We start from the raw sequence: 24,972 nt of genomic DNA on the forward strand, positions 1-24,972 counted from the left end.
GGATCACCCCTCTTTTGATAATTGATGCTGGTGGTTACTGACTCTGAAAGTGCCCTGGACTCTGCTAACCAGTCCCAGGGCGAGTGCTCTGTCCTCTAAAGGTATATTGTAATTGGAAAAGCTCACATAGGCCAAGACAACCTATCTTTAGGACCCTAGTATATGGAAGGGTACGTAGGTTTTGAGACCGCAGTGTATTAAATGCACTTAGGTGTGCACTGCTGTGGTGTCTGGTGACATTTTAAAGACAAGCCTGCCTTTCAGGCTAGTTTTAAAATAAAACTATGTCCAAATGTGATATTGGAATTATAAGCAACTCCAAAGTTACAAACTGCCATTTTATAACCTATAAGTCAACCCTAAGGTCTGCCCCTAGGTATAGGGTGCATTGTTATAAAAAGCAGGGACAATATAAATATGTTGTATATGCCCTGGTAGAGAAAAATAGCCAACGTTGTTTTTCTATATTGTAGTGCTGCTAGGCCCATAGAGTAATTGAGAAGGCTTTATTAAACTTAATAAAGTCTAACCTTTGATTGGAGCTAGCTAGCAATATCATTTAAAGCATCAAAATAATGGTGACAATAAGCTCAACAATTTGCCAAGGCCTCATTTATTATAACTATTACAGGAAAGTAGTTTTAGAACTTACTATCCTGAAGTTACCTAAAGCAGCTCTGTAGCAGCCTCTTCTGATTGGTCATCCTTTTACAGCCCGAGCCAAGCTGCTCCCTGAGGAGGTGTGAAGAGGCTTGGGGCTGCAACAATACAACCATTTGGTGGGTGGAGATTTGCTTCCTAGATAAGCCAGGGAGATGAAGAGGGCTGGGGAGATAAGCTGGATTTCAAAGGCAGGAGAACCGATGTCACAGCAACCAGGCAAGCCCCCACTTCCTTGATCCCCAGCCAGATGGGAGACCCCCTATTTTGATTAAGAGAGGGGTTGGAAGGGTATTAAGCTGTTGGCCACACCTTTGGGATGGGTTACACAGGCACACATACCATGGTGAGATGTTCTCCATTTTGTTTTTTCTGAACACAGTGCATTCAAAAATTTGCCACACTTTGCAGGAAGTGGTCATAGCAGAGGGAGCTTCTAACCAAGCTTCTATTGGTTGGGGGAGTCCCCCCTCTTGCCAACCCAAAATGGAGTAAAACTGCTGCTATTGACGGCCCACGCTTTTGGGATTTTAAAAAGATAAATGCTTTTAAAACTTTAACTTTTACCTGCGCACTTTGCACTTTGCACTCACCGGTCCCGACCCTGGTCCACCGCAGCTTCTGCCGATTGAGTGGAGGGAGGAGACCGGATCAATTACCCACCCTCGCCAGTGATGCATTTCCGGGCCGTGGAGGAGGCGGGCACACTTCACCGCTCCCCACCATTTAACCCGAATACTGCCCCGAACGCGTAGCGGATTTGTTAGGGTTTCTCCCTATCTAGTGTGTCGAAGTGTCTGTGCTGATTACTTGCTACTGCTGCTATTGACTGCCCACGCTTTTGGGCTTATAAAAAGATTAATGCTTTTAAAACTTTAACTTTTACTTGTGCACTTTGCACTCACCGGTCCCGACCCTGGTCCACCGCGGCTGCTGCCGATTGAGTGGAAGGCGGATACCGGATAAATTACCCACCCTTGCCAATGACGCATTTCTGGGTTGGGGATGGACTACACAGTGGAACACCGACCTTGGACTGTCCATGCCAATGCAAATTGACTTTCCAGGATTTTTCCACTTAGATGATGAGGACTACCAGTGTATAAGTTAGTTGCCCATCACCTTTCGTCTGGGGAGAAGCTATGTAAGAAAGCCATCCTTTTTGCCCTGATCACCCCCATTTTTGACTGAAACTGGTAGTTACTGACTCTGAAAGTGCCCTGGGCTCTGCTAACCAGGCCCAGAGCCAGTGCTCTGTCCTCTAAACGTATATGGTAATTGGTATAATTATAATTGGCCAAGACAACCTACCTGTAAGTTCCTAGTATATGGCAGGGCATGTAGGTATACCTAATGCACTTAGGTGTGCACTACTATGGTGTTCCGTGCCATTTTAAGGCCAGGACTGCCTTGCTTTGCTGAAGGAGACTACTCTCACCTTCTAATAATCCACTTTCCTACAACCCATGTTTGTGAGAAAATGTTTTTTTTGGGCAATTTCTCTTGGAAATAATGGAAGTTGCACCAGATGCTAAAATGTGGACACATGTTCTATACATTGACAAAGGCATTTTAACCCTCTGCACTATCTTAGGATTGGTCAAAACGTCCACTAAACAAACCTCCGGTCTCTTTCCATGAAGACGATTAACCACAGGAGTTTTCTTGACCTTTTAAATGATGCCTGAAAATTGCTGTAGGCCAGGAACGCAGTAGCAGGCTGCTCTTAAAATGATAATATACTTGCAAAAATGACGGCCCCACCCCAAGTCAGTGCCCGGTGCAATGGCACCAATCGCACAGCCCTAGAGCCGGCCATGAGTGACATAGATAGTAATACTCCTCAGAATAACCAATTGGAAGACCGCAATGTCCTTTTGCCTTCTGGAGAATGCCTAGGAGTGGGAGGCACAGTTACCAATCACACCCCTTGGTCACCCACAAATGTAGTTAACATTAATAAATACATATATGTGAGAATGGTAATTCTTTAATTACTATGCAGAGAGAATCTTGATTTCATTAAAGATAACAGAGACTACCATTATGCATATGCTTTTATTTTCTGTCCAAACATGCAGCCCTTTAAAGAACACTAAATACATCACAAAGTAAAGAAGGTCAGACAAGCAGTATAAGTATCCTGTGCACTGCATCATCTTCCTCTTTTATTAGCTGCCCATCAAGATAAGTATACCAGCTCTACTCCTCTTTAGGATGTATTTCTTAATCTGCCTTTATTTTACTTTTGGCCCTTTGAATAGCTTATCTTATAATAATTTATAGCTTATCTTATTATTATTATTCTCTAAATGTATTTTGCCTGCATTGTAATGTTTTACATGTTTTAAGTAAAGTATTTGGCGGTTATATTCCCTCCTTAGGGGGATGCTTGGTTCAGGTAAGTTTTATTTGTAAGCTTTTCCCCCCTACCAAATGTTGGGGGCGCTCAGTTTTAGCCCTTAGAAGTCTTTTTCTTTATTGTTTTCAGAGGGCACGGGTGCAACGTTTCCAAAGGATTGCGCCCCCTCGGGAACATACTTTTTTGTAAAATAAACTATTGCGTAGGACTCGGGTCATTCCCGAACCCCCCTCTCCCCATCTTCTGCATCTGGCCTTACCAGTATCCCGGCAACAGGTCCCATTCTGCTTGCGTAGGATTCTTCCTATGCGTCCCGTACGGAGTGTGTAACAAAGGGAGGTCCTTCCTCTCTGTTCATACTCTGGGCAGAAGTTTCCCATGGCAACGGTTCGCTCACAAGTTGGGACTTATAGAAATATGTAAGAATCTCATGAAATTCATGAAGATATCCTGAGCTTAACTGTTATACACCTGATGGCAAGATGTGAGTCAGTTGTTAAGTCTTGTCTTGGCAAGTGAGGAAAGAGATCATTAGAAAAGAGTAGAAAAGAGAACTCCTGAACAGGTCCCTGCAGACGCTGCTGCCTGTTGGAGTTATGTCCATTAAATACTGACTGGACATCTCACTTTACGCAGATGACGTTACTATGTATCTTACAGACCTTGCGATAAATTTAGATTCCCTGCTCAGAGAATAGAATAGAATAGATTAAATTTGTAGGATTGGCTGGTGTATCCATTATTTGGGCAAAGTCAGTTATATTTCCCCTGACAGATAACACTAAAGCCACGACCACTGAGTTTGCGCTGAAATGGGAAATTGGGAAAGTTAAATATTTGGGCATCTGGATTAGCTGCGATTTGAAGGAGATATGGAGGCCGAATTATGGCCGCGCCGTGACTTGGCTGGAAGATAAGGTTGCGATATGGTCGAAGCTACCGCTATCTCCGGCTGGGAAGATTGCCCTGGCTAAAATGGTAATATTACCCACATTTTTGTATCTCTTTGTCAACTTACCCCTCATCCTTACGCAGGCCTTTTTTAAAACACTTCGCTCCCTGTTGATATCATTGGTGTGGGCTGGGGGGAAAGCTAGAGTGTTGTGGCAACTATTGACACTACCGTTGACGCAGGAGGGTATGGGGGCTCCAGATATGAAACTATATGCACTCTGTGCGCAGGCACAGTTTTTACATTACTGGGTTCACCCAACACCGTTCCAGCCTCATGTGGCAGTGGAGACTGACGCGGTAAAGCCTATACTTATACGGGTGGCGCTGTATCAGCCGTTTAGATGCCCAAGAGAGGATATTGATACTGCTAAAACACTACGCTGGGCTTGGGATGGGCTGCACAGAGAGGCGGGTGCTCTGACACTGTATGCCCCCTCTATACCATTAGCACAAAACCCAATGCTACCTGGTGTCAAAGAGGGGATAAGCAAGACAACGGCACAGAAACTGACATTACACACGTTTGCAGACCTATACCCTGACAACACATTCAGGGACCCCCCCAGTTGAGATCGAGGGTCAGGGTGTGTGATTTTCTGACATGTTTCTTTATCATAAACTACGCACAGCATGTCGTGCATTACACGAGGACTTCCCGCCCCCTGCCAACTCTCTCAGCCCTGGAGAATTGCTACATTCCCCGTCACCACTCAAACTCATTACACGTCTTTATATATGCATGGAAGCGGACGCTCCGGTGCTGCGACCCGGAGCGCAGAAAGGGACACATCCATCAATCAGATTGTTGGTATATCCCTGTCCACTATGCTCGGACTGCTGGGCTATGTTAAAGATACGCCAGTGAAGAAACGTAAGCTCCATGCACTTCTTCTTCTATTTGCTAAACGCCAGCTAGCCATGCACTGGGGGAGGGTACCCTCGGCTAAAGAATGGATTAAAGATGTGACGTATGGACATTCACAACTGAGCGTAGGCTGGGACTTAATGCCAGCCACTTCGAGACCACAAGACATTTGGGAGCCATTTATTGATTGGGCCCGGGAACGGGGGGTGGGGGGTGGGGATGCCGCCTTGACAAATGCTGTCCCTGCTGAGGAACCAACATGAACTGGTATGGAAATCAGATATGTATATTGTTGGGGTGTTGGTCGGTAGGGCCTGGGATTGGCTTCTATATTCCTGTAACTGTTAACCTAATGTAGATGTGGAATGCAAAGCTACTTGTTGTGCTATTGGGGCATACCGCTTCATCAGATGCAGGCTATTTTATTAGTGTAATGAAAAATAAGTGCTACGGACTGCAACGAGCTGAATATCACTGGTATATTGGTCTGTTGTATTGAATGTATGTTGCATTGTTTTGAAAATGTCCATAAAAAATAAATAAATACTGACTGAACCAGGATATCGAACTGTAAGTAAAAGAAAGGTGAATCTCGTACTTATTTTCTAATATCGAGTTGGAAATGTCGATTTGCACAGATGTCGAGTTGGAAATATCGTGATTTATAAATATCGACAGCAAGAATATCGTGGTCAAGAATATCAAATTTAAGGTTAGAAATATCGTTTCAAAAAATATAGAAGTCATTAATATTGTTTGCAAAAATACAGATGTTTAAAATATCGATTTTGTAATTAGTGTTATGTATTTTAGTTTATATTTTAAATGTATGTGATGTATTTTTTTTGTATAAATATTGTTTATGTTTTTAATATATGTGTCAAATTTTTAATAGTTATACATTTTATTTTAATTACATTTTGCATTTTTTTGGTTCCATAGCGGATTGTGCGTTAATAGGGGAATAGGGTAGGAAGTAGTTTAATCATAATAAATTAATGATTATTTTTAATTTATTTAATTTAGATTTTAGAGCGTTAATTGTGGGAAGTAAGTTATTTGGAATTAATTATTAATTGGTTGTTAAATAATAATGATTAATTAATTGATCAATAATTATGGTAACTGTGTCATTCTTGTATTTTTTGAAAATTAATAATTAGTTGTTAATTTCTGTGAATTAAGTGATTGAAAATTAATTATGGAAATTGTGTTATTAATTTTAGGTTCAGGTTGTTGGGTTCATAGGGGTAAAGGGTGGGAAGTAATATACGTTTAATTAATTAATAACTAGTGGTTAATTTATATTAACTAATTAATTGATAATTAAGTATGATAATTGTGTCTTTTCTTTTAGGTGTGGGTTGTGGGGTTTATGAGGTAAAGGGTAGGAAGTAATTTATTTTTAATTAATTAACAATTAGTTCTTAAATAATAATACTTAATTGATAGAAAATAAATTACTGGAATTGTGTAATTAATTTTAGGTGCGGGTTGTAGGGTTTATAAGGGTAAAGGGTGGGAAGTAATTTATGTTTATTTAATTAATAATTAGTTGGTAATTTATATTACCTAATTAATTGAATATTAATTATGGTACTTGCGTCATTGGTTTTAGGTGTGGGTTGCAGGGTTTATGTGATATAGGGTGGGAAGTAATTTATAATTAATTGATTAATAATTAGTTCTTAAGTAATATTACTTAATTAATTGAAAATTGAATATGGAGTTTGTGAAATTAATTTTAGGTGTGGGTTGTGGGGTTTATAGGGGTAAAGGATGGGAAGTAGTTTTTGTTTAATTACTTAATAGTTAGTGCTTAATTAATATTAATTAATTGATAGAAAGTTAATTACGGAAATTGTGTTATTCATTGTAGATACAAGTTGTGTGTTTTATAGGGGTAAAGGGTGGGAAGTATTTATGCTTAGTTAATTAATAATTAGTTGTTAATTTATATTAACTAATTAATTGATAATTAATTATGGTAATTGCGTCATTTTTTGGGTGTGGGGTTTATGGGGTAAAGGCTGGGAAGTAGTTTATGTTTAATTAATTAATAATTAGTTGTTAATTAATATTACTTAATTGAAAATTAAATATGGAATGTGTGTAATTAATTTTAGGTGTGGGTTATGGGGTTTATGGGTTAAAGGATGGGAAGTAATTTTTGTTTAATTAATTAACAAGTAGTTGATCATTAATATTAATTAAATTTAATTAGAGTATTTGTTTATTTTTTTGTGTGTGGGTTGTATTGTTGTAGGGGTACAGTGTGGGAAGTAAATTAGTTTTACTTACTTTATAATTAGTTGTTAAATATTATAAGTTATTTAATTGAAAATAAGGTTAATTGTGTAATTAATATTTTTACAGTTTAATTTTAGCTGTGGGTTGTGGGGATTATAGGGGTAAAGTGTTGGAAGTTAAATCATTTATATGAGTTTTAATTTGTTTATTAATTAACAATATTTCTTTAATTGGTAATTAATTATGTTAGTTGAGGAAGTACATTTGTTTTAAAAAAACAAATGTGGGCTGTGAATTGTGTGGTGTTATAGTGTTTGGAAATAAAAAAAAAGTATATTTATGTAATAATTCATGTTTTTGTTTCTAATGATACTTTAACATATTTTTTGGGGGGATATTATTTTTTATTTTATTTAATATAATATTTGTACCTATTTGTTATATGTATTTAACATTGTAATATTTTTTTAAGTTAATATTAAATATATTTGTATTTGAATTGTTTACATATTTATATATTTTTTCATGTATTTTGTTTTTAATGTATTTTTATTGTTAAAATGTTCTTTGCTTTTAATTTTGAACTGACTGGAGTGAGAATATTCCTTGTTACTCCTCTGCAATACAACCCTTTACCTACTGTTGTACTCACTGGAGTGGAAATAGTCATATTTCTTAGTTGAATATATTTGGTGATTTTATTCCTGATGGAAAGTGATCCAAAGTGTTTTGTGGGTGATACAAAGTAGTTACAGGTGGATTTTTTGGCAACCAGTGACCAATGTAGGGCCCTCAAGGAAGGGGAGATTTGTACATGTTGTTTTACATGTAGGAGTAGTCTGTCAGCAGAATTCTGAATCTGTTGCAGTCTTTTCATGTTTGATAAAGATGAACCAAGGTAGATGTCACTGGTGTAATCAAGTTTAGACAGTACAAGAGAGGTAGGAGCCTTAACCTTGTGTGGAAATCCCAGGTGGGGGAAGATGCATCACAGAGATTACATGGTAATGAAGCTTGACCTTGCAAATTTGTCCACTTGAGCATACATTGATAACTTGGAGTCCTTGGTAATTCCAAGGTTTCTTACTTCCTTGGATGCTTTAGGAGGTGGTCCCAGATCGTCAGGCACAGAGTGGTTCATCATTTTTCCAATCGGTGTACATGAGTATTTCAGTTTTGGAAGCATTCGATTTGAGATGGCTCCAGGTCATCCACTGATCAACAGATCTGAGGAAACTGAAGATTTTTGAGTTTCCAATGTCTTTGGGGCTTTCCAGTTTCAGGAGTTAAAATTAAATAATTTCAATACATTGTAAAAGGTAGGGACGGTGGAGGAATGATTTGAATCAATTATAGGAGCGGATAAGGAGGCGGAAGAACCTAAATCTCATGGGACAAGGCAGTCACTCAGAGTAGTTCCTCATGTTTTAGTTGTGGGCATGTGGCTAACTGGAATTGGGATCCTCTAATGCACCCTTCCAATCCGAACCACCTGAGTTTACCCAACCCTCCCAGACCTGAAACAACACATGTACTGCTTCTCAAATACCCTAATACCAGTCTACTAAAATGGTTCATATATAAAATCCATCATTATTAGGCACCTTATCAATACCGGCACTAGCCATCTGCCTTAAAAAACGTTGAAGTCCCTTCATTAACTCTCTTGTAGTTAACATTTCAAACCCCTAGGTCAGGTTACCTATCATTATGCATTTCAGTTCTGTTTATCTCCACCTCTTCTGAAAAACTACTGGGGAGAAATCCTTTGTGCAAATTGAACTGTATTGTGTATTTTACCAATTAATATTTCTGTTTGAATGTGTTGAAAAGGAAAGAAAACAAGATCTTGGCTGTCTAATGTGAAACTGCTGACTGTGCTGATGATATTAAATATAAAGCTTATGTACCTTAGTCGATTTCTGATATACGATTTCAAACACCATCCACTTTATTGTTTGAACACACAAATGATGCAGGCTGCGTTTTGTCAACAGAAGCAGTAAAGATTAACCCCTTGAGTGCTGCCCACGTTCAGCGGACGTCGCATGCACTACCTCGGTAGTGCTGCGCACGTCCGTTGAACGTCGCGGCCCCGCCCGCGCAACAGAACGTTCAGCACCAGCGCGGAACGTTCAGCGCAGGCAAAGGGTTAAGATGAATCCTATGAAGAAACGACCTCTCATTCTCCAGTACCTGCTACATCGTGACTCCGAAGTTGGAAATGAACCCCACATTTAGGCACTGACAAAAAAGGGGTCTTAGTACCCATTGCTAGTATGTGTAATGCTACGGTTTGGCTGAATAAAAAGCCTGATAAAACATATACAAGTTTTTTCAAGACCTACCAGCAATTAATGTTGTTGTATGTCCTTAAACCTGCAACTTTAGCATTTCTATTCCGGCCACTGCTAAATGGGTCACTCTTGTAGTTCTTTGTTCAGCCTTTTCCTTGATTCCCATACATTAGGATAGCCAGTATCCCTTTCAATTGACATGCATTTCAGGGGGCCCATTAACATGGTTTTGACTCCCAGAAGGATTTACTGAATCACCATCCATCTTCTCTCAAGGCCTCAAGTGGGACATCTGTTCTGGTGCAATATTTAGATGATTTATTAATTGCTTTTGACTCATTAAACCAATGCAAGGTAGATTATCTGTGTCTCCCTGTTGAATTAGCAAATACAGGGCAAAATGCTTTAAAGAAGAAATTTAAGTTTTATATTTAGGTCACGCCTTCTCGGCATGGGAGAGACACATATCTGTGGAGCACATTGAAGCCACTTGTAAATTACCAAGACCTGTCACCAGCTCTCAGGTATGCACTTTGTTGCGGATGATGGGCTGTTGCAGACAATTCATATTGGAATGTGCTTCTATTGTTAAACTTCTTCAAGACTATGTAACGAAAGAAACTTTGTATTGGACAATGTAAGTGAAAGAAGCCTTTGTGGACTTAAAGAAGGATATATTTTCTTGGCTTCTACATTGGGCCTCAATGACTACACCTAGCCAATCACTTTGTTCTGTCACCAAAAAGAGGGCATTTTGTAGTGGGGTATTTGTGCAGGGTCCCGGATATCAAAAGAAGCTTGTTGCCTATATTTGTCTGCACTTGATGCACTCAGATTGGGTTTTCAACCTTGCTTTCAAAGTGCAGCAGTTGTTGTCCATCTTTTTAAAGCCTCTGACTATATTCCTCGTGTTTCTGCCCTCATAGTGGCTGTGACATAGCTGTCTTTTCGCGCATCACTGAAACCAAACTTTTGTCCTTGAATAGATTGACACAGTATGGTATCTTTTTATCAGCCTTGCACATCGCCCTTATCCATTGCCCTTTTCTAAACCAACCCTTCATATTTTCTTCTTATTGCCTAGGGCAATGACACTCACAGTTATCTGATTGTGAGATTTTCAACTGCCCCATGTATTACTGTGTAGTTCGAACTTGTCTCAGAAATTACCATGTTTCTACACTGTGTGAAGCTGTGGAAAGCTGTTTGCCCCAAGTACATTTGAGGAAGTTGCCAAATGCATTGCTCTTACTAATGCTTGCACTCTTGCTACCTGAAAGATTTGTACTATATTTACTGACTCAAAGTATGCCTTCAGAGTATCTCATGAATTCTGGCTCCTTCTGTTGCAAAAAGGATTCCTCACTGCAGTGGGTATCAAAAAAGGTGCTTATGTCAAAGGTTTTCTTGATGCGCTTATAGTATCTCTTAAACGTGTAGCTGTTAACAGTGCTGAGCATCAGTCTTCTCAGGATGAAGTGTCTAGGGGTTAAGCCTTTGCTAATCAAACTGCTAAAATGGCTGCTTTTTCCGTTAACTCTGAAATTACCTTGTAGATTTCTTACCTATAAAGAACTATATGTCTGTATTACAAGAGTATACTCCTGAGGCTGAGAAGCATGCATAGAAAGAACAGACGTGTAAAATAGACTCTCATAGAATGAAAATCAGAGACATCCCAACAAAATAGTAAACTTATCCTTTATGACATTATTATGGAGCAACCCATGCTACTGCCATTCAATCCTACAGTGTCTCTAGCATTGATCGGCTTGCATTAAATGATGATGTGACTCTTCAATAATGCTAACAACTTATTCACTGTCTTTAGAGCTTCCTTCCTCCAGTATAAGCTGCCTTACCTTACTGCCTCACTGAAGCCTACAGTGACCTGCAGTCAGGAGATTGGGTCCATGTGCGTATCCACTAAGGGAAGTCTGTTCTTCAGCCTCTGTGCAGTGGCCCGTCCAATCCCAATGTCTGCTTATATGAAAATACTGTCTTGAAGTGCCAAGGAGCACTTGCCTGATTGAAGAAATTGTGTTACTGGTTGAGGGGATGAAGCAAGCAACCACAATTCTTCCAGGGTGAAGTCATAAGCAAACCTTACATTTACCTGTGCTCAACTCTTGGGTATCTTGGCACATACAAGTCAGGCTTCACTCAGAGGCAATGTGTAAAGTATTTGTGCAGCACTTCAAACAGTAACACAATGCAAAAACACCACAAAAGAACCCCATACAACTTTAGAAAAAGAGAGTAATTATTAGGAAATAAAACATGACCAAAACTACAAAAATTCACTTTGTAGAACTGGAGTTATGAATTTATTTGAAAGATTTTAGTGAAAATAGCAGAAAGTGACAATAATGGATATCTGGTTGTGGTTGCACTGAACCAGGCCAAAGTCACAAGTACGGGCGGATTGCAATGGAGTGCAAGTGGCTACAGTCACCGAATTAGTCCAGCTGAACGTTTTACCTTCTTGAATCAGGGCCAAGAGTCCCGTTCATGGTGGAGGAAGTAGCGAGGAGCAGAGAGAGCATCTTGGGAGGCTGACTGAGTATTGTGTAGAGTAGGCCAGGCGTTACGGGCGATCGTTGATGTAGCCAGAAGATCCTGTAGTTGTCGATGTCGTAGCATGAAGAGACTGGTGGCGGAGTTTCGTGTTGTATGGCGGTGTGGACGGCGATGGCTTGATGTGAATGGGCCCATTCGCAGTCACTAAGAGATCAAAAACCTCAATACAGCTCTATGAGGCTACAGCAAGTGTCCAGGACTTGAGGGACACCACTTGGGAGTCAGAAGCCCACTTCAGCTGGGTCCAGACGCTGGCGCAGGATGTTGTAGAGTCATTTATGTCCCTGAAGCTCAGATGAGGAGGCCAGCAGACTAGCCCTTGGAGTCTCTCTGGTAGTCCTGGTTCAATCTGAAGTTGCAGTTCCAATTCGCCTCACCCAGGCAAGAGGACAGCAGGGCAGCGGAGCAGAGGTTCATCAAAGCAGCAGATCAGCAGGGTATTATTCCAGCAAAGTAACAGTCCTTCCAGGAGCACAACAGTCCTTCATCCTAGCATTATCAGCAGGTCCAGAAGTGTACAGCTGGGTTGGTGTCTGAGGTTCAGTATTTATACCCAGTTGAGTGGAGAGAAGCTTCAACAGGCTTCCCTTTGATGCCCCCAGTCATTCTGCCTTCCCTATCCTGGCTCAAGACTACCTACCGGAAGTATGCAGCCCTTTGTGTGGAGGCAGGACACAGCCTATTTAAGTGTAAGTGGGGCTGTGCCCAGCTCCTCCTTCCCATCCTGCCAGTGATGGCCCATCCAGGCACACCTAAGCTCTCTATTGTGTGTGGCTATCTATGAGGAAAACACAAAGCCCAACTGTCAGCTGCATCCAGTGGTGTGACTCGGAGGCAGGCTACAGGCACTAAGGGCCTGATTATGAATCCCCCAAACCCACGGTGGAGGTGCTGTGGTGGTCATGGACCACTGCATGAATAGTCTGACTGCTGCATTACGAGTGCTGAAATCGGACTGTGATGGGACCACTGCAACCGCCAGGGTAAGCAATCCCTGGCGGTGGCGTGGTAGTCCTGAGGTCACATTATCCTTGCGGTGCAGCCGCGGCACCGCCAAGCATAATATGAGTTTCCTCCTTGTCTTACTTTTCATGGCGGTGAGCCCGTCATGAAAAGTGAGGTGGGGAGTAAACAAAGGGGGCCCTACAGTGCCCCCTTGTGCCTCTGGGCCTGGGGATACACACACGGAAGCATATGTTGTGGCCCCTGTGTGCATGCACCCCCTGTTCCTCAAAGGCATGGACTTAATAGTTCATGACGTGTACAAACTGCCTTTGACATTCCCATTGTGGTGCCTTTTTGAAATGCACCACCGTGGGAATGCCAAAGGCCCGCTCGCCAGACTACAAAAATACTTGTAATCTGGGTGGTGGCTCCCTCCCGCACCGCCAAAGTCGTATTAAGGCCCCTAAATGTCTAAGGCAGGAAAATGCCAACTTTCTAAGACTGGTATTTTCACAATTGTAATTTAAAATCCAACTACACCATAAGTTAGGATTTTTCATTATTCCAAAAACACCAAACATAAACTGGGCACCTGTTCCCATTTGGAAATACAGCTTTTTAGATGGGATAAGGTAACTCCAATGTTATCCTATGGGAGGGGTAGGCCTTGCAGTTGTTAAAAACAAATTTAAGACTTTTTCTCTGCCAGGCCAAATATAACGTAAAATTACATATTCTACTTTTTGAATACATTGCACCCTGACCTGACGACTGTTTAGGGCCTACAATAGGGGTTACTTATATGTATTAAAAAGGAAGGTTTGGGCATGGCAAAAGGTTTATTTTGACAAATCGAAATGGCAGTTTAAAACTGCACTCACAGGCTGCAATGACGGGCCTGAGAAATCTTAAAAGGGCTAGTTAAATGGGTGGCACAATCAGTGCTGCAGGCCCACTAGTATGACCAATAGAGGGTTATGGCCCTAATCAGCAAGGCTAGGCCAAACTTGAAATACTATAACAACAACACGATTGCCAGTACTGATGTCCACTATATTAATTATTTTAACCAACCACACATGACACTCATAGTGACTAAAAAAACGTTTTTTGTATTTTTTGCTTTGTAAAAAATTGAATTTCATCAAAGCTTTTTAGCAATTCATTTTATGATTCAATAATCAATAGAACCACATCACAAAGACCACATACAACATTTCAACAGATATAAGACATTACTCTTAACTCAGATGTATGGTACAAAAAACGTTACATTTCACAAAGGAAGAACAATCAATTGATGAATGTGCAAGCTCGGGTTCCCTATTTAATATTGCAAAAGAACGCAAATGAAAAAAAGGTTATTAGAACAAGAACATAAAAAGAAACCCAGTAGAGGGGGTTGGAAAAGTATTTTTTGAACCCAAATTCTTGAGCTTTTGAACCCAAATTCTTGAGCTTTCAAGAATAACACAACCCCGTACAGGATCTCATTGCCCAACATTCAGACTTATACAGAGTATAGAGGAAAACCTCTATTGTATCTTAACTAACTATTATGGTTTCTATGACTGCAATGTAGGCTGATTCCTACTATGAATAACGCTTGCAACAATTAATGGGTCGCCTGGAGTGACTCATTTACTCTTTATTGAGCATCAATGGTGTTAGACCAGGTATACAGAGAAATATGTGTCCAGCCAGATCCAAATACAATAGTTATCCAGATCACATGGTTTATTAAACCCTGTACATTGATGATTTTAAGATTTGTAGAAAACGTTCTGTTTTGTCACAGAAAATGTATGTTTGTTCATGCATACTGACTGGAACAGTATTGTACTTTATTCTTTCACAGTATTACTCAGGCTGTAGGCTTAGATGAGCACCAGGGGTTTCCAGTGCATGTGAGACATAAGTTCTCACAAACATTTTCTCAGGGCCAAAAAGTACAGTCTGGCACAGGGATGCTGGCGGGGCTGATGAACAGAAAGAAAATGCGCGTGGACTATGGATTATGGAGCATGTTATTGGCTTTTTATTCCTCCCTGTCCTCCTTTAAATTAGTCCCGTAGTCACTTTGAAGAGATAGATTAGGCGAGACATTGAGTTTATCAAGCGTGATTAGTGTGTCACACTGTCACATAGTTTCAATCACCTTCCCACCTCCTGGAGACAGCCTTGAACTCTACTCCTCTTCTATCCTTGGTGAGCCAACAGTACAAAGGGAGTGCCTTGGTTATACATTTGAAATGTAAACAGTATGCTATGCTATGTAACACCTATGCTAAACAACAGTATTCACCACAAATGCTGTCCTGTAGGCATCTACTGCACCACCACCCAGAGAAAAGGCCCACCATCTGCTCCTACCTTTTCATGCCCTTATCTGAAAACACTGAAAGTGCTTAGTAAAGGCTGAATTAAGTTAGTGAGCTCTTTAAACAAACCTTGACGGGACACACAAGAAAAACTATCTGGACATGTCCCCCAACTTAGAGTCATTTCCATTGGGAGTGCAGTTCCAGAGACCTCTCCACCAGAACCACCCCCAAACAGGTTGTGCTGTAGTGAGCAAGCTGGAAACAGTGGACCAAGCAGGCATGACTTTTAATACCGAATTCCCCGTGTGATCAAGTTCTGGGCTCTTTGGTAAGTGTCATTCCTCTGCTCCTGTTTTTTGCAAAGGTTAGAATTACTTAAAACCAGGCTAATCGCAGGTACTATGAGGGTGATAAGCAAATAGGACAGATAGCAAGCACACATGGTTTACCATGCTCAGAAATGGTATCCTGCTATATTAAAAACATTAACATTGTTAGTCTTGAGTCTAAAAATCAATAAATGCTCTTACTAGATTTTCAAAAAATCCCTTAGTGGAGGACACAGGATTACTGAAGTCACAAAGTTGTATTTTCTTTCTTGCTTTTCTTTCTAGCAGTTAGTAAAACTGTTAAACTTAGTATTCATCACGAGTTGCTGGACTGGCCATTAAAATCATGAGACTACTGTAAAGTTTTTGGCTAGTCCCTTGAGGTTTTATCCATTGGCTATTTGTTAGTCGTCAGTGGGGTAAAAGAGAGTCCAAAAACAGAGGTATTTCCTTGGGGAAGGCTGCCCCAGGTGCCTCACTATCGAAATCAACCACAAACAAGTTGTGGTGTAGTGAGCTAAGCTGGAAACAGTGGAACCAGAACACATGGCTTTTAACCCTGGCTTCCCCATGTGATCCGATTGTATGCTCTTCGGTAATCACTCTTTGAACGCAACCCACTGATCTGTTTGTAGCAGGGGATACAATTACTTAGAATCAGGCTAATTACTGGAAAGCAGCAAACTGTACATTGAGGATGAGTGGTAGACAAGGTAGATTCACTCAATCAAACTGCATTTGTAAATCGCGACAATGTCACCCCCAGGGGTAACTGGGTGCTGTGTCTCCATCGAAGAGCCACATCTTGAGTCTCTTTCTGAAGTCAACCAGTAAGAGGTCTGGGGGCGGTGGAGGGGCGGCTGTTCCAGGTCTTGGCAGCAATGTAGGAGAAGGAGTCGCCTCCGCTGCAGAGGCAACGGATGCGGGGTGTGTGCAAGGGTGAGTGAAGAGGTACGCAGGTGTGTAGCTGTCAGGTGAACAGCGTCTTTCTAGCCAGCGAGTCTTATCTGTGCAGAGGGCACTATACTCTGCAGCTGACTTCTTTGAAACAGATAACCTTGCAGTCATATGGCCCTATAGGACGAGGGAGAGTGACTTTCAGATAAGTTGTGTAATCCTACCTGACACCTCCCTCACACCTCAAGATGGCTCCCTTATCAGAGGTTATCAGTGCTGAGTGGGAAATATGCATTGAGGTTAAAATAAAGCAAGCTGTTATCAGAGAGTCATTTCCAGGAATAGTGCACTGCACGCATAACATGCCTCTGTATCCTCTCCATATCTTGTTGTACTTCAGATAAGAGATGTGAATATTTCTGACCACTTCACATGGCCCGGTAACAGATTGTGTCATTTTACCTCAATGGCCCCCTACAGCAAGATGAGTGTAACCAGGAATTACAGTTGTGTAGGAAAACAGCCGGAGAGGGCATGGAAAGATATGCACTCCCATCAAGTCCTGACAGAAAAAGGATAAAGTAGTTCCCTGAATGTAAGAGGTGAAACGATGCAAGTCATCCAATCAAAAGGACAGCCGCGGCCCGTGGAGGGAGTTGCGGTGGGGCAGAGAGGTGGGGCGGGGGAGGGGCAGGGTGGGGGGTGATAAAAACCGGCATATGGATATTTGGAGGTAAGTAAACAATGTAATTAACCCCTTCTACGCTCATGACGATCTCAGCTCGTCATAAGTTACGCCTGTTGTACGCTCATGACGAGCTGAGCTCGTCATGTAAAGCGGGTTTCCGCAAAAGTCAGCGCACAGCGGGAAAACCGCTAGCGTGCATGTGGTTAATAAAACGAATTTCGTAGCGCGCGCTGCATCGCATTTTGCGCAACATTCAGACATATACAGAGTAATAATTAAATTGTTTACTTACCTCCAAATATCTATATGCCAGTTTTTATCACCCCCACCCTGCCCCTCCCCCGCCCAGCCTCTCTGCCTCACCGCAACTCCCTCCACGGGCCGCGGCTGCAAAAGGACAGTAAAGAAGTTATGCTCCAGGGGAGGCATAAGTTCAAGAAGAGGAAGGAAAACCATCAAATAAGAAACAAGCAAATGAAGTTGACAAGAAAACCAATTGGCTGACCCAAAGCCCATTGTAAGTATTGGTAATGGCCACAATTCATCTTTTAGGCCTACAAACATCACTGCAGCGGTTGCATTCATGTACCACTTGTATACATACTACATAGGCCTACAGATATTATTAAATAAAGCATTTCATTTGACTTGGATGGACATGCTGTGCTGATGATTTTTGGTCAAGTTAGCACAGAAATGTATCTGCCTGGTAGCCGAGATCTGCCTATGGTAAAGTATAGGGGAAAGTAAAGCAGTAGATTGATTCACATAGAAATGGGCTAGATGAACATGATTGGTAAGCTTACATCTTACCCTTTTTCTAGGGGAATCTTTAAAGTGTTCCTTCACATAGAGTGCTTGCAATATACTGTTATTGTTCCCGGAACAACGGCAGTACTTGACAAAATAATTGATTACTTGCCTTGAGTGCCACAAGCCCTACAGGACTGGCCCCACATAGAATACTTGCAACTGATTGACTATGATTATTACTATGACGTACATGGGAGGGCTACTTTTCTAGACAGAAACTGGAGGTCACGCGTACCCATGGTTTCCGTGGTGAATCCATCGAAGCTGACCCTGTGGGTGAATCCATATGCTGGAACGCAGTGCACCATGAGAGTGCACCATGAGAGTGCACCATGACAGTGCACCATGTTTGCCTGATGCTCTTTCAAGGTGAGCTGCAGGCTACTCTGACCTACAGTGAGGTACTTAAGAGCCCATTGGGGTGTGCACAGTGTGAGTCAGCACCATCCCTATGGAAACCTTCATCCTACCCCAAAAAAACAGTATGAAGGATGCCTATGAGCAAGCTCTGTTAGTGAGGGAGTAGTTGCCCTTACAAAATGTGTTTCTATGGAAGCTAGGTCAAACATGACCAAAATGTGAGTGTGTCCTGTGACTACAACAGTTTAGGGGGCACAGATTACTTGGGACATCCTTGCCACAAACATTGCAGAAGGGTGGGCTAAATGTCGATCATCTAATGAGGAGCAGCCAGTCAACGCATGCCTATCCGGCTTGTCCAGCACTCCACACCATTTGTGATCAGAGCATGCACAGGAACAGAGGTGATTCCAAATATGTAATTGGCCACGCTGTCATGTTACCGGGTCACCAGGCGCTCTATAAATCGCTAAATAAATAAATAAATAATACAAGATTCCCTTTCTTATAATGTGTGGTCATTGATCCAGCACTCAGTAATTCAGTATGACAAATCCGCCTTATAGCACGTGCATAATACAAGTATGCGTATAAGCGTGTATGTGAATGTGCATGCACATGTGTGTGCTGTGCATACATATAAGCATATGTGTGTGTTTGTGGATGTGGATGTGTGTGTGTCTGTGCATGACTTCCCATGAGCCACATGCCAATAGAAGGTCCTAGAGAAATTCACAGGGTGTTTACATTGAGGACATTGGCTATAAATCATTGCTTCTGATTCCCACATTGATACCTTCACAAGTAGATTCAGTATAATGTCCTTGTGCTCTTACCTCCCAACAAGCTCCTGGCATGTCTTAACTGCCAAAACTGTTACTGGGGCCATTCCTCCATAACTTAACTTTATGTCTTCCACCTGGTTGCCTTTTGTAAGTAACACCTTTATCCCACAAGTGACTATGGCAATGTCATCCTCACGGCGTGAGGCCTGCTTGAAGGCCGAGAAATATTCATTCTAAGGAAACAAATAATATATTCATCTGCACTGTGATCATTTATATTCTCGATCTGCAAACTTTGTATTCACATGCTTTTCCATCAAATAATATATGTTTAAAATATATATTTAGAAGAAGAACATTAGAAATAGCATTAACAGCAACAATAAAAGTATAAACTGTATTATAACAATAAAACAATATTAAAACTAAAATAACGACAATCTTTATATCTCTGCTACTAAGAGGACTGATCAAGTGATGTTCAGAAGGGTCATCCATGGATCCCTACCTCTCCTCTGCCCTTACGATTCTTTGACTGGAGACAGGGGACGGGGGAAGAACACAGGTGCCTGGTCTGTTACTTATTGCCTTACCACCTATCATGAGTATTCACGGGTGGGCAGGAAATGCATGACGTGATCTTAGCATCATTGTTGTTCCAGTATCATAGGACGGAAATTAATATTTTAAGCTGCGGTCTGAATAAGAGTTATGACATTGCAAATGATGGGCCAAATGTACGACCATGTAATTTTGTGAGTCGCAAATTGCGCTCAATTGCGAGTACCAATTTTCGACTCGCAAAATGACATGTACAACAGTGTCAGAGACACTGTTAACGATTCTCCATTGGGTTGCATATTGTATCCCTCATTAATATCCATGAGGCACTCGCAATTTGATACTCCATTGAGAATGGCTGGCCGTCCCAGGTATGGTGGCCTGCTGGGCTCAGCAGATCTCCACGTTTGGGACTGCTTTTAAATAAAGCAGTTCTGTTTTTTTTTAATGTATCCCGTTTTCCTTAAAGGAGAACGATGCATTTAAAAAAAGAAAAATGAAACTTTTTCGGCCCTGGGACCACTGCTTGCCCCTAAAAAGAATTTCCACTGCATTTGAAAAGGGGAAGGGGTCCCCTGGAGACCCCTTCCTTTTTGCGATTGTATTACCACCCTCTTGAAGAGGGCGGTAAATTGCAAGTGTTTTGTGACCGCAATTGCAGTCGCAAAACATTCGTACATGGCTTGTTGGGTCGCTATTAGGAAGGGAACGCCCTTTCCTAATAGTGAGTCGAAAAACACTATTTTGCGAGTCGCAATTTATTTGCGGCTCGCAAAATAGTGTTAGTACATGGCCCACAGGAATTTTGCATGCGCAAACGGGTCACAAACCAGTTTGCGCAGGCAAAATTCTGTTGTACATCTGACCCCAGATCTTTTGTGAGAACAACGTGCGATGTAGTGTGGCTACCAAATTGAATACACCATGGGGCTTATTTCCAAGTTCTGTGTCCTACCGGAGCATCACTTTTTTAAAGTTGTGACATCTATCTACGAGGCGACGCACAGCCACCCTGCATGACTTTTCATGGCCTCGTAGATAAGGTGTAAGGCAACGCAGCGCAAGTTATAGCATTGCCTCTCCCTTTGTCGGGAGACGTGCCCTGGTCGCTGCGGTGGGTGTTCCCACTCAACGTACATGGGTTTTGACACAATCCCAGATTTACAAAATAGCATGAATCTGGGAATGTATCAAAAATGTATGCCTCCCAGGAGTGGCGTAAGGAAGGAGAAATAACTTTATTTCTCCTAGTTTTTCCTCTTTCTATGTGTGCTGCAGAATTCAGGAAGCATAGAAAGAGGAAAACGCCACCATTTATTGTTTTGTACAGGAAGGTGTCCCTTCCTGCATAAAACCAATCATTTCTACAATGCGGACACAACCTTGCACCATGGTGCAAGGGTTCTTGCGTTGGTGCAAGGCAGTCATTTGTGCACTAGCACAGTGAAAGAGGAAAGGAATGCGCTGTATCTCATAGCTATGATATAAACAATTTGAATTGGAATTATATTTTCCATTTTGATACGTACTTTTTTTTCTGTTTGATAAAAAAGGGATGTAGATAAAATAGTAGTGTTTTCTGTTACATACCTTTCTTGTGTAGGGGATCTCAACAGACATCAGTATTTCATTTGGTTTCAAAACTGTTTTTCTATAACCAGGAAAGAAATGTTCATCCATCTGTATAGTTCTTTGACCATCTTCAGATCAAAAAAAGAGACACAACATGTTAAGTGTGTTCAGCGGTGGAATCTCTCACCTCAACACAATAGGACTGAAGATCATCTTAGAACGCAATCACAATAAACAAACGTTTAAATAGTGCACCGCAAATTGAAACCGGTTATTGCTACCCAAATATGGAACCTCATTTAATGAAACCAAGAAGGATGATTGGCTGAGTCAGCTCTCTGACGATTAATATATGTGCCTTCAGACCTTCGACTTATCTCCCTTAAAGTTTGACAAAAATCAATCATTCTATCAATCAAAGTGACTTGTAAAGCATGACTACTCAACCGTAAGGTTCTCAAGGCGCTGGAACAGAATAATTCACCATTTTACTTGCCCTATCTAAAACCACCGCCCGTCATATATTCCAACATAGACTTTATCATTCCAGGAAATTAATTGGAACGTGTTGTGAGTATGCTTATCGGGCTTGAGCTATACGGTATTGAAATCCATCGACCAATATGGTTCAGCAGGTTATTTTTGTTTTTTTTCCAAAACTGTACATTTGTATGTATATCTATTTGACAGTTACCAGAGAAAGTATTGTGATGGAATATGCAGACTCTAGTTAGGTGGAGGATGTGGGTAAAAGAAGTAGATGTGGGACAATGTTGCAGGGTAGGGAACGTCAAGAGGGATGTAAAAAGGATGGGGAAAAGAAGTGGTCAACATACCTTCACCCTGAGCCTTACTGGGAGTTGGTGAGGTCTTGTATAGGTGTTTCCCTTTACACCTGAGCAGAGGCAGGGTTACCTCAAGCATCGTGAATATCACCAAAGGATGCTCAGAATAATCAGATATTGATAACATGGACAGGAAGTGGGGATGGGTGAGGCCATGTTATTGGCTGTTGAAACAGGAATCAAATACCTCCGGACTTCACTACTTGACTGAATTGTGCACTCCTAAGGGTGGGGGTGAGAGAGCACAAGTTTGAAAAAAATGTATAAGTACGCCATATTTACAAGCACGTAGTTAGTTTAAACATGTTTTGCACACGAGTGTTTTATATTCAATAGCGAAACGTATAGAATGTTAAGTAGAGTAACCATAATTATAACGGTGTGAGATTAAATGTAGAAATGTTGGAGTATATGTGAAAACCTCATGGTTCTCTCATGTTAAAAGAGTCATGTCCGAATTAAATGTAACTTGGATTCCAGTATTTTGTGTAGGCCTTAGGGCAATTCACAGCAAACCTGAACGTGCTGCTAAAATAATGTGAGATAAAGTTGACATGGTTCTTTCAAAATGTACTATTGAACTTAGGGTTAAAAGTATATGCTTTATAGATGTGTTATTTTAGAAACGTATGCTAGTTAAGAATGTTTGCTGTTTAAATCAAGTTAACGTTTTAAGAGTGCAGGAACCTGCTGCATGTAAATCAAGTAGGCCAGAACAGATAATGTCATGTAGTTTAAATCGTCATGTGCTCGTTAGAGGAGAGGTCGTGAGGTGTCCAGTATGGAGCTCTGAGAGTGTTTTATGGCCTAAGATATGGTGAAGTCTGGAATTTGAGGCCCACTGCAGGACGAGCTGTATGCAGGTGCGAGGGTCCTAATCAGCTCGAATGAAAGGGACTTTGTTCAGTGGCGCCTTGCGCAGGCCTGTAGGAGTTTCCAGGAATTTCAGGGGGTATCAGCGCACTGAAGAAGCCGCCTGGGAACCAAGGCCAACTTTAACGAGGGTCTTCAAGAGTACCATCATGGAGTTTGCCGCGGAAAGATGTACCACGTGAGGGGCGTCCCAAGGGGCGTTTCTATTGGAAATGTGATTTGGTATTAGGGAAAGAGACCCGGGAGGAGAGCAGAGCAGATGATTTTGGGAGCCTAAGGAAGCGGATGGGTAGGCAGTTAGGCTGATCAGGAGAGACCCATTATCAGAGAAGAGACAAAGAGAAGTGCGTGATCTTCTTAGGAAGTCACCACGGCTGACACCTAGAGGGTTAAGATCTTGCTAAGTAGGGATGTCATTTAGTGTAGTGTAGGGACAGACTAACCTTCATTTTTCTTTCTGTAATGACTTTGAGGTTGCAACTTGTATTCATTTTGGCAACGCTCATGTTATTAGAAGTTGTACTTATTATTTTGTTCTTCAGACTCAGACTATTCAAAAAGTTAATGTTCATAGTGATACCGATTTACCTTCTTAATCTCATTTTGAGAAGTTTGTATCTTCAGTTATCTTTGACTTTATATTAAATCTTTAAAACTTAATTTTGGTCAGTGGTCATTTAGAGTGGTGTAAGTTCTTAAATTGATTGTTTACTGCGAGATTACCTTTTACTCAAGACAGGTACCAACGATTCAGTCGACAGGAAATGGGATTTGGTAAGATAATTAGTAACCAGTAATCCCGCGTTAGCAGTTGGTAGCAGAGTGAGGATGGTTATCTTCTTGAGGAAGGTAATCTAGAGAGGTTAGTTTACCCCAAGGCCCGAGACGTCGAGAGACGAGCAGCGGAAGAATCGTGTGCCGAAAGGTGCAGACGGTGCGAGAAAAGCAGCAGTATCGGAGAGTGAGTATAAAAAGGGTCATGCGTGAACAGATTGCGGTGTTTTGTGTTGTATTTGTATTGTAATGTCTTGCGGAGTTGAATGCCTGTAGTGTGAAAGAGAGAAGGTTGTGAGCGCGCGCAACCTGGTAAACTGGTAACCTGGTAAACGGGTGAACTGGTGAAATCTTAAGTTCAGGCCAGAGCTTAAGTGGTTTTGGGTGTATCGAACATCCAGGGTAGTTGTCGACCATAGTACGGAGGTCACGAGGTACCATTGACCGCCGTGGATCCAAGATAGGGGGAGTGTAAGAGTGAGTGTATGAGTAACGGACGCTGGTCGAAAGTTACTGCGTGTGAGTAACCTATCGGAGAAGGCGATTGTCTGGAAGTAAACGGAAAGACATTTCGCCAAGTTAGGGTGACAACTACAGAAAGACTGTGGGCGTACAGTCAAAGAAAGGTGATCACTTGGACGGAAGTAATCATTTTTCAGAGTATGAATGGGATGCGTGCATGACCGAGGAGACGAGCTGAGAAAGGAGGGGAACTGCTGCGAAGGGGGACGGGTGACGTCGGCTAGAGCCGCGCTGTGATTGAGCGGTTGGTGTGACGTTAGCTAGAGCCGCGCTCTGGTTGGGCGGCGAGAGTGACGTCGGAGGAAAGTCGCGTACGGATAGGCCAGTTAGTGAGAACGGCGCCGAGATTGGTGGAATATCATCAGGAAGTAAACAAACGCGGAGAAAAGAGAAATCATGAAGTGTTTTAAGTGTTTGAAAGGGATTTTTAAACGTAAACGAAGTGAACATTATTACGGGGAAGAGGCTCCCCCAGAGGGTACGCCAGCTCATTATATGGCAACGAATGTGGGGCTGCATACGATATTGTGGATTGGGGCTTGGAATAAGCTTACGGAAGGAAATGAGGAAATGCAGTTCCCGAAGTATGGAACGTTTAAGTTAGAGGTGTTACATCGGCTAAAAGCAACCATGTCCTCATTGAAACCCTCACCTAGACCAACACAGTTTGAGGCTCTTAATGCATGGATTAAGGCTGCACACGACCGAAATTTGAA

General features: G+C 41.7%; 1 protein-coding gene across 3 annotated transcripts in view; it reads right to left on the minus strand.

Moving 5' to 3' along the window:
• LOC144763874 (xanthine dehydrogenase/oxidase-like) overlaps positions 1-24,972 on the minus strand; it is a 385,606-nt gene that overhangs the window by 185,727 nt on the left and 174,907 nt on the right. For all 3 annotated transcript variants that reach the window (XM_078649867.1, XM_078649866.1, XM_078649865.1), the window contains exons 13-14: positions 21,261-21,370; positions 19,161-19,342 (exon numbers count right to left, since the gene is read on the minus strand). In XM_078649867.1, coding sequence (XP_078505993.1) covers positions 19,161-19,342; positions 21,261-21,370 — 292 coding nt within the window. The remainder of the gene's footprint in view (positions 1-19,160; positions 19,343-21,260; positions 21,371-24,972) is intronic.

This window comes from Lissotriton helveticus, chromosome 6 (assembly GCF_964261635.1).
Source record: "Lissotriton helveticus chromosome 6, aLisHel1.1, whole genome shotgun sequence".
Lineage (NCBI taxonomy): Eukaryota > Metazoa > Chordata > Amphibia > Caudata > Salamandridae > Lissotriton > Lissotriton helveticus.